At 33.4% G+C, this 11,422-nt stretch overlaps 1 protein-coding gene across 1 annotated transcript in view; it reads left to right on the top strand.

The window, feature by feature from the left end:
- Positions 1–249: 249 nt before the first annotated feature.
- The window catches only part of BNIP3 (BCL2 interacting protein 3), a 48,882-nt gene continuing 37,709 nt past the window's right edge, over positions 250–11,422 (top strand). Inside the window, exon 1 of the mRNA XM_068771109.1 lies at positions 250–444. Coding sequence (XP_068627210.1) covers positions 405–444 — 40 coding nt within the window. The 5' untranslated portion in view covers positions 250–404. The remainder of the gene's footprint in view (positions 445–11,422) is intronic.

Genomic DNA, 11,422 nt, shown 5'->3' with positions numbered 1-11,422 from the left:
TCTATGAAATTTTGTACAATGGAGTTTTTGTAATGGTTAAGTATAAAGTATGATTTATATAACATTTTATAGCATTCCCAAAGTTCCAAATGTGTTACGAAAATTATTAAATAAAATGCTAGAAGTTAAAAATGAATTTGAATTATTTTTACATGAAATATTAATTTTGTATATAGCAACACTAGGCTATGTTTATAAATTCTAACCAATCATACGATAGCAAGCCTAGCTGCCATCTTGCATGTTGTCACACAAGCGAATATCAAAACAGAAAACAAAGGCGACTGGTTGACGTCGCTTGTTGACATTATTTCTGTTCACGCGATTCTTTTGAAAACGTCTAAACAGTTGGAAAATAGTTGATAATTGAGTTTTTAAGCGCAGTGCCCGTTTTAAATACGAAAATGGCAGCACGGAAGCTGAATACTATCGAAGATCTGAGTGGTAAGTTTTTATATATAAACAAACATTAACAAACTGGATTTTCACGCGTAATTACATCTTGCTACATTTTAATCCACAACATTAACTGCAATGTTTGTGAGTCGATATTACGCAGTTGTTTTATTTCGCAACAGCTGTCTTTGTTTACGTCCTTGAGACGAATGTACTACCGGCTACTACGTCGTAAGAATGGTCGATTTCGCACATTCATTTCTTTGTGTTATAACGTGTATCGTTGGCCGCAATGGAGATTAAAACAAATGCATTAAAAATGTAAACTTTTTTTTATTATATTCTTATATCATAGTTTACTATAAGTTTTGATAAATAAATATTTAAAATTTTATAAAAGCATCCATGTACAAACGGTTTTTTTTTTCAATTCGTCCGCTTTCAAAGTTTAATTTTAAAAGTATTTCAAGAAGTCTAATGGCTGATGACCCAACATAAATATACTGTACACATATTAAATATATGTTGATATAAATACAGTACCTTATATATGCTTTTTTTATTATGTTCTCCCTTAGGCGAGAGTGAAATTGCAAATGTCAGATTATATTTTAATATTTTTTTAAATACTTCATATTAATAGTCGCGTAAAAGATACTTCGTAATTTATATAAAAATTCAAGATATGTTATTTCAGGGTTTATTTACATTTAACTGTAGTATACGGGTGCCATTTTGTGATGAAGTTTTGTCATATTGTACGTATGATGCAGTTTCTGTAAACATTTTAGGACTTTTTGGAAAAAACTTGTCATTTAGTTTTGGCAGTCCTCCCTTGAAGTTAATCTGATTGTGTAAATAAAAATAATCTGAAGTTCAGGTCAATATGGCGGATGCATTGTCGCCTCACATGTATACTTAAGATGTCTATGGTCTAGGGTTTTCATGATGGAAGATCACACACATGGTTCTATTGATTCTTTCTTTAATTTTTTTAAAGGATCATAATAAACAATGCCCTTCAAGTTTCACCATACAAACATCATCACCTTTTTGTGAGTTTACCATACAGTAATGTGTAGTGATTTGAACCTGAACCTTCGAGGGAGAGTCCGGGCTTCGTAACTTAGTCTAAGAAAATAAAATAAATTGCATTGTGATATCGATTAAGCTGGCTACCGATATAGAATACTGTATATAAACACCACTAAAATTATTTTTTAGATTCACACGTCATTTCGGTTTACCGATCGTCGGCCAGATGTCCGTCTTTATAATTACGATATACCATTTCGTGTAAAAGAAATTGTGGCTTTTACTTTAGAGATATTAAACCTGATTCGGTACGAACCGTATAATTGCGTAGAAACTTAATTGGAAAGCAAACGTACGGGATGTGAGAGCTTTTCAATTCGGACGGGTTACGCGGCATCCATTGCGTTTCTGCTCGCCTGGTATCTTTACATATCGATTGACGGAGTTTCTTGTTATGTAAACAAAGGCTTTCATTGTTTTTTTTTACGGTTTTAATAAATTTTACTAATTTATTATTTATAAATATAGGCTTCGTGTAATTTATGATGTATTAGGAGGTCCACAGCTGGGACATATGCCTCGTCCATATATTTCGAAAAGAACCGATTAAACGCGACCTGCGTCCAGGGTCTTTCGAAGACCAATAAGGTAGTCTGTCTACCTCAGGGTCGGTCGTCCTACAGGAACTTAAGGTCCCAGAGGTCATCTGTGCTGAGTGATGAGGGAAAAATGGCGATGTATGGAAGAAGAATAAGAAGAGGGAAGATAGAATATTGGGACAAAAGGAAAGCATAAAAGATATTGTGACGGAAGGAAGGAGTTTAAAAAAAAATCTGAAAAAGCTTACTCGAAATGTAATGGAAATATAAATTTAATCATTTTAATTACATTATAGAAACATTACTTTCTTTATTTATAAAATAGATTGTTCTTTTCTTTTAACTCGTCTGATTTTTTTTATATATGAAAGATTGATAATACGCATGAAAAGCCAGTAAGGTTTGTGAAATTAAAACTAGACTCATCCGTACTATAGACGGTCTGTGCAGTATTTTCACATAACGTCCCTGCCCAATATATGGCAGATACGAACAGGAGGTCTTAAAATTTTATTGGGGCCATTTAAAAAAGTGTGTTCCTCCTATAACGCGGGTATTTCACACGTGTACTGTGAGATTTGTGTTTTGTACCCAAAATGATATTTTTATTTCTTTTTAAAACGCATATTTTAATGTAAGAAGTTAAAATAATAGATCGTAAAGATATTTAAAAAAATTAAGTTTTTTTTACTATCAAAAGAAAATAAATATTTGTGGAGGGCCCCTGTTTTCTAATCTAGAATTACATTTTTTTTGTTACGCCTATGTAGTAGACCTCCTTAGACCCTGGGTTCCACCTACAGCACTTTGAGAACTAAAGATCTAGACTAATAAAGCTTACGACGGCTCCAGGTATAATTTTTTTCATCACACACATGAGAGGTCTTTGATATCATCAGAGAATCTAGAATTAAAAATGGCGGCGCATTCCTCCTCGTTCTCGTCCAAATCTTTCACCACACATGCCGTTCGATTGTGTAATGATTTACCGCTGAATATAAGACGTGATAACTCGCTGCCTATTTTTAAGGAAATTGTTAAGAAATATTTACAAGATCTGTGATTATTTATCTGTTAATACATTTCTTTATTCTTTCTGAAGCAAGTGCGATTCAAATTGTTTGATGTTTATATTTATGATTGTTGTACCGTAATATATATACCTTATTTATTATAATTATATATGCCATAGACATTTATGTATGTATGTTTTGTACACGCTAACTATCCATTATTTATACTTCTACTGTTTACACTGTGGTTGTCAATAAGAGATAGCATCGTGTGATAAGACCGACCATTGTACTTCTTTGTTTATTATTATGAAACTATTTAAATGTATCCTAGAATATACAATAAAGAATATTAAAATAAAATAAATAAAATGACATCGATGTGTGATAAAAAAGTGTTGACATCCCTAATCCAAATAAAGACCCCACACGGATCAAATTGACGGTACAAATTCGCCGCAATTGTTAAATTGTAGTGCGAAGACCTGAGGTCTATATTTAGTACCTAATCATTCAATTCAGGTCCTGGGTTGAGTACCTATTTCAAGTCTATTGGGTAATCTCGGCGAAGTGTACCAGGCTGTCATAAATAACGAGTGACGGTTGACTTTTAGTATCAATGGGATGTTGAATTAAATTTATACAGGATGTCCCATATTTTAACGTCAAAGCGAAGTCTGGTTAAAAGGAAGGCGACATCATTTTTATTTACTAGCTTATTATAATTGCTAGCTGATCCCGTAAAAGGTTGTTTTGCAAAAAAAATTAAAGTTTTTAATTAACAAATGTAAGATAAGGGTTGATCGTAGAGGGGTGAAAATTGAGGTTTGTATGTATTTTTGTATGCTGTCATAATAAAATAAAAACCAAAAAAATTGTCTAAAAAATTTAAGATAAAATTTAGGGGTGGACCACCCGGGGTATGGAAAATAGATAGTAGCCGATTCTCAGACATACTGAATACGCATGTAAAATTTGGTAAAAATCGGTCAAGCAGTTTCGGAGGAGTTCAAGTTCGAACACCGTGACACGAGAATTTTATATATTAGATTTAAATAACGGGAACGCATTCGCGTACTACTACAGTTTTAACGGCGGTGGCCCAGTGCATCGACTTGCAGCTGATCACTCTGAATCCGTCATCAAGGTCGTGCTGGAGAAAGGGGCGCTATACCAACCTTCGACGTCCAAATCTCCGACTTAGGATAAGGAGCTCAGATGTTTGTTCTCTCTCTCCAAAGTCTCCTTTCGACATCCAGGTGACATACCTAAAGCACAAGAGAGAACATGTCGCTTTAAACAACAGGCGGCTGCACCTTGAAAATCATTATCGAACAGTTTATATTAAAAAGGAAAAACAATTTTTGTCTTCTATATAATAAAATATATTACCAATTTACACAGTGTAAATATAGGAATAAAAAAAAATTTTTTTGTTTTTGTTCTATGACATAATGTTTGCTGGACGTCTAGATATGGGCAACGCAAGATAGATCATCACCGTGATCATGATGATTGCATACATGACGATATAAATCACAGATGATGTACAGAAAGCTTTCATTGTGAGATTAAAAAAAATTGTTATCGTTTGTGAGTTGACTACCCTTGTTGGCAATTGTGTCGTGATGATATGAATATTCGGCCGCGTATAAGCTGTATAGTCTATCGAGTACCACGATAGTGTCTGATAACACGGCCTTCACGTTATCACTAAACGTACAGTGAAATATAATGCATTAGAAAATTAAAAAATCATTACTTTTGAAGCGCCTAAACCAGTCTCTGCATGTTGTATTCGACAAAGCATTGTCACCATATGTCTCAACGAGAATTCTGTGTGCTTCTGCTGCAGATTTTTTCTGAATAAAGCAGTGCAATAAAATTCCCCGCAAAAACACTTTATTTGGTACAAAAGTACACATTTTCACAAAAGGCAAATAAATATGTAGTTGACACTGTGGTAAACTCTATTCTACTATAATTTGAGGTTAAATATAGCACTACTTTGGTGATTTGTTACCGTACGAAATTCTAGGCACAGAGTGCCGCAACGCCATCTTTCATAAACAGCGAGGACTTATTCAAGGTCCTAATAATAAATATATTTTTTAACTAAAAATAGCTGTCTATCGCAAGTTTAGACGTAAAATATAATGGTTACAGTTTGAAAACATTTTGAGGTGAAATTACGTGAAATCTATACACCAATACCTCACTTTGCGTCGTGGTTACGTTCCAAAAAAACACGACGCAAATTGAAACGCCGCAAAGTGAATTAAGATTTTTTTATAGCGAGCCAAGATCGAAGATAGGTTCCACGAAAATACAACTTTTTAAAATTAAAATTGAACATAGTAAACATTTAAAAAACAAAAATAGTTAAATTCTACGAATAAATAAATTGGAATAATATTTACCTTTTTTGTAACCAGAAACAACTCGTAAAATTTTATATAAATATATAACACACTACGTAATTGAAACCGAGCTCCAAAATTAGCAAAAAAAAGTGAAAATAGAACTGTATTAAAATTGCGTTGATTTTTAGTTAGAAAGAGAACTCTAGAGCTTTGATGACTTGGCGCAATTAGAAACAAAAGTGTTGCCATCTGATCTGTTAGAAAAAAAATTTAAACACGACCCCAAAACAATGCAACCTCGAAAATCTAACGACGCACAGTGAAAATTAGTACTAATTAAGCAGCGACGCAACTTCGGAAAAAACGCAAAATGAAACGACGCAAAGCGAGGTATTGGTGTACTTAAATGACCTCTTATCGATTAAAGGAATATTCCTACAACATTTCAAGAATAAGTATTATGGTTTCAGAGATACCGTGATGAGTCAATATATAGATGTCTCCTAGGCGTCACCTTTTTTTTTAGGCCCCCGTTATCGAGGACCTCTGCTTCCATCCCTATCTAGTTTGGGACAGGGTTGTTTTTTATCTTAATAATTTTTTTACTTTCTTTTTTATTTTCATTCTCAGCTGTCATTTTTCACATAATCTATCGGCTCTATTCTTTCAGATCACAATTCGATCTTTCTTTCTCTTCCATTCATTCATCGCCTCATTCTTTCACCTTATTTTTTAGTTTTGACATAAAAAATAATTACTTTTTTTATTTTTACATGCTATTAACATTATCTATCACAGTTCACTTATTTTTTAATTTATCACATATGTTTTGGGTTTTATATTATATTTTGTTAACATTTAATATAATTCTAGTCTAATTGTTGTGTGTATAGTTGTCAATTAATAAAGTTCTAGTCGCCTGCTTGTTATACGAACTTAATTAACTCCATCTTTACTCCACTTGTAGGTGGAATTTTTTAAAATCCGTACTTAGCTGATCTTTTCTCGGCGAAAGGAATATTTCTCAAAAATTTAAAATCTCTAAGACTTATGGTTTCAGAGATATTGTGAAAACTATGTGTTCAATATACACGCTTCATACGTTAAAAATCATTCTAAATATAATTTTTGGCAGAGGAACAGTTCGTTGGCCCTATTTCCTCTCCGCCGACCTCGGTTCCTTCCGGCTTTGCGGCCGTGAATGGAATACCAGGAGAGCATATGCACGAACAGTCATTGTTTTATTAACAGGATAATAAATAATACATGTAAAAATGTCAACGCTTTAAAAATCTCTATGACTATTGTATTTCTTTATATATCACGATAAAGAATTAATTAGTTATCTTTTATATCTTTCACGAGATAAATTATTAAATTACAACATAGGAAAGATAAAAGGAAAGTGTGTGTGTCTTTGTGATAACATTTTAATTAAAATTCAGTTTTAGACTTGGCATTAAATATTTTCAAAGTGTACCAGGTGGAACCACAGATACCCACGGAATACTCCAGGGCAGCGTTCCCCAAACTTTTTTGTGTCGTAGACCCCTTGCCATGTTTCTCCGTGTTGGGTAGACCCTCTATTTACCTGATATTGATTTCCTGTAAATTTCTAACAGTAGTGAAGTTTAGTGTTAAAAACTTAAAGTAAAAACACATGTTAATTTATACATTTATTAATTGAATTTAAATTAAAACTACTCAAAATCAAATTTTGTATCTGTTATGTAAAATATACGTAACATTAAAAAAAAATTTTTCGCTGACGTAGACCCCTTGCAGGTTGTCATAGACCCCTAGGGGTCGATATAGACCACTTTGGGAATCACTGCTCTAGGGTCTATATTAGTCTGTCAAAAAATGGGTGTTCATAATTCATACGGAATATGGTCTATTAAAATTTATCTGCTTTGTATATGGTATAACTGAAATATTGGCTTGACTTCACCTATGAATGTAGCAGATAATATTTTAAAGCAAGTTGGAATCTTCCTGTATCTGTCTGACCACCATGTGGATATATATCCTTAGACATTTCATACACTCCTGCTATAAGGCATATGTCTTCTCCAAAGATATCTATGAGGGATATACCATAATCGCCACATTTATCAAATGAGTTGGCGATAGCAGTGTGGTATTACGGCACACTCTTGTTTGTGAGCAGAGGCAATTTATTGATTTCTCTTTCTATAAGAATCTTCTCCTAAGTACTAGTAGGAAACTTGTAAAATTTGAATAACATCGGTAAAGTCTTTCTAGAGTAAATGTTGTGAACAAGAGAAAAAGGAGATTAATTTACTATTTATTCCGACAATATATATGTCTCTAATGTAGACATTATCTACTACGTCGACATAAATGTCGGTATGCTTAGGTTACAATACCGACAAAACCATTCCAGGTTACATAGATTGTACCTAAAAGTACTAGGTAATCATAAATCGCAAGTGTTCTAAAGCGATTAAGGGGTCGTGTTACACGAATTCATTTTTCAGCAAGGTCAAAAACCTAGACGTCTCGCCGGCGCGGGTCAATGTACTCGGTCGTTGGGACTTGAGACGAAAGTACAATGCGTTTATGTACGCCTGGTACTTTCGGGTTCACGACGAAAGGTTTCACTTTCACACTAAAATAAAATAACAAAGAATAATGATGATATAGTAATAAAAATTATTGTTTGTTTGTCTGTCCCTGCAGACTGAACTGCCAGTTATTATTGGCCTCTCGCATTGCTATAGAATAAATACATTTAAAAAACTTTTAAGTTAAACGGTTTTTTGATACCCATATTGTGGTGGTTGTGGAAAAATATGTACCTAGTCCGCCATATTGGAACGGCGTCCATCTTGAATTTTCAAATTTTGACATAATCATCGTGTTTTACTAGTGTAGCCCTTTCATTTGATACCCATATTGAGGGGGTTAAGGAAAAATATGTAATTCGCCATTTTGTATCGGCGGCCATCTTAGATTTATAATGTTATTGATTTTATTATATTGTATTGTCATCTAAATTAAATGTGTGTACCAAATTTCAGATCAATTTGACAACGGGAAGGTGCTTAAATTTCAATTTCTAATTTTGACCCAAATAAATAAACAAATAAATTCCGTACGGGTTTAACTAAATAAAACCGTTAAAAAAAATGTAACATTCAAAATCATCATTTATACAGGATGATTGAATGTAAGTGTAAAAGACTTACACATAACCAATCGCCATGTATATTCAACCAACAATCATTAAACACGTCATATATATTTATTATTATTACATTGATAACCTTGTGAACAAAGGCGATTTAAATAATAAAATCGGTGAATCTATTTAATTAAGTGGTAAAAATCTAATTTATATTTAAATGTAAAACTCATTTCTGATTGAGTTTTTGACTTTTGACAATGACTATAAAAATGAATATTTTAGTAAACATGTCCATCATGTCTGTATAGATAGCGAAGTTAGGTATTTTAGATAACAGTAATTTCCTTATTTAAAGTAATTAAATTTTATCATCGGTTATGTAATAATATTTATCAAGAATTTGAAAATCTGTATATATACAGGGTGGTCGGTGTTATATATAGGTGGTAGGTTAGTAAACTTTTATTATAACCTTGATTCGACATCTTGGCATTGTTGTATATACTGTAAACAATAATTTCAGGTTACCGAACTCAATATATACACTTGTTTACAGTGCAATCTACCTTAGTCTGACGTTTGTGTGAGTTTTTATGTAAACATCACAATCTGCGCATCATTTGAACCATTAATTATGTAAATATCCGATAAGCGGTGTGTCACGGGCGCATGTCTAGGACGTAAACACGAATAGAAATAATGTTGGCTCTTTATATTGATGTTCGCCTGGTATTTGTGACTGTTTAGGGTTCAATTTTATTTAAAAAAAATTTTCTTTTTTATTAGATGTTTAGTTATTAGGACTTTTTACCGATTCTATACTCGTACAATTTGAACTGAATGCTGGCTCCTTTTATGGCTGTTTTCCTGGTACTTGCGCCTGTTTAGCGTTTAATTCTCCATTGTCGATGATGGCCTGATCACTGGTCACGGCTTCGATTCTCCGGCGGTATGACTTATAATAAAACGTTGAAGACAAGTCGATTACAGACAGGTCTTTTGTCTAAGAACAGAGATTCCCAAACTGTTTGGAGCAAGAGAGCCATTACGCTAGTGTAGAAATGTTTTTGTACCGAACAAACACTTGTCCAAGTGGCATTTGCGTATACCGCACGTTTGAGGTGGCAGGGTACAGAGGACGCTTAGCTTAAAATCTCTTTTAAGGTAGCGAAGTTTGAAGGCTCCCAAGGAAGCCTCGGCTCGGGCCACTATATTCTGCTATTGGGAGGCCGCAGATTGCTTGGGTGGATCCTCCATGGGGTGATAGTCTCAAGCGCCTCCTGAATAGGACCTCGGATTAGGCTGTCGCTATGAAAATACCCGTTTATCATTCCAACTGTCTCATATAACATACTATTAAAAATACTATGCTATGCTATCTTTAGGATATATATTGGATCAATCAAGATCGTTAAAATTGATTTCACTATACTAACAGGAGTAAGATATACAGTATCTATTATGCGCCATAATTTAAAATCCCATATGAAAAATAGTGACAGAAAGATAAATTAAAAACATGAGAAATAAAAATAAACTCGTAACGACTAAATCTTGTCTTCGAAAAGGTAAATCTTTCGCGGGTCTGAGTGAACGCGTATATAATAAAGTTCCAAAAGATATCTTGGACCTTATATTCTTAAAATTAAAAGTATATTACTAAATAAATGTTATTATAGTTTTCAAGACGAAATATCGAAATGTGTGGAACTTGGATTGTTGACTCATTTACATGTTTAACTTTATACATAATGTATCAAAAATAGTTATTTTTCATTTAAAAGAGCAATCGTTGAGTTTATCGCTGGCTGCCAGCGTTCCCCGGTGAGTAGCTTAACATAATGTTAAAATAATCTAAGAATGAAATGCCTACTAATATATAGTTACAGTACCCGGCGATAAATATAACACATCGACCTATAGAAAGAGACAATCGGCTGAATTCGGAGCGTTATCCCTGTCGCACTGACAAAACGTCACATAGGTAGTGTGGGACAGAGATAATGCTCTACGAAGCCGATTGACTGTTTCCAAAGGTCGATGTGCAATATTTATCGCCGGGTGCCGTATTTTGAATTTTAAAATTCTTACTTAACAGCCAACGACATATATGTTATTTAAAATAAACAAACTGATATAATTAATTAATTAATTATATTGTTTGACAAATACGTAACAGGAAAATGTAACCAACCACGATTAAATTTCATAAACATATAGATTTGTATACATAAGTACCAGGGTAACAGAACTGGAGAGAAGTTGTGTGAAGTAACTACTATGGAATATATTAGAATTTATGCAGCAGTAAATTTAAATTTTACTTGGCTGGGCTAAGACAGAAATTAAATAATGGTCTCTCTCTAAATGTTATGGTCTCCCAATATCACAACCAAATAGAAATAATGCAGGCAATATCAGAGACTCGATTCTTGAAGTTGCCTCTGGGCCCGAAAGATTCTGGTGTAGAGACTAGCAAGGTAGACAGACTACCTCGAAATGCAGGAGGAGTATGTCATGATATGATGATGAAAGAGAGAATTCACACAAACCTAGGAGAATCTGTCTGTCAAACATTTGGTCATGTCAAGGTGTATGTTGTCTCCTTTAGTTGCATGCTTCTAGAGCAGAGTTCCCCAAACTTTTTTTGTATCCTAGACCCCTTGCCATGTTTTTCCGTGTTGGGTAGACCCCCTACTTACCTGATATTGATTTCCTGTAAATTTCTAACTGTAGTGAATTTTAGTGTTAAAAACTTAAAGTAAAAACACATGTTAATTTATACATTTATTAATCGAATTTAAATTAAAACTACCCAAAATAAAATTTTGTATCTGTTATGTAAAATATACGTAACATTAAATA

This window comes from Battus philenor, unplaced genomic scaffold, assembly GCF_028537555.1.
Source record: "Battus philenor isolate CCGP_79_NKW_IND1 unplaced genomic scaffold, ilBatPhil1.0.hap1 SCAF_30, whole genome shotgun sequence".
Lineage (NCBI taxonomy): Eukaryota > Metazoa > Arthropoda > Insecta > Lepidoptera > Papilionidae > Battus > Battus philenor.
This window is presented reverse-complemented; position numbering and strand designations above follow the sequence as displayed.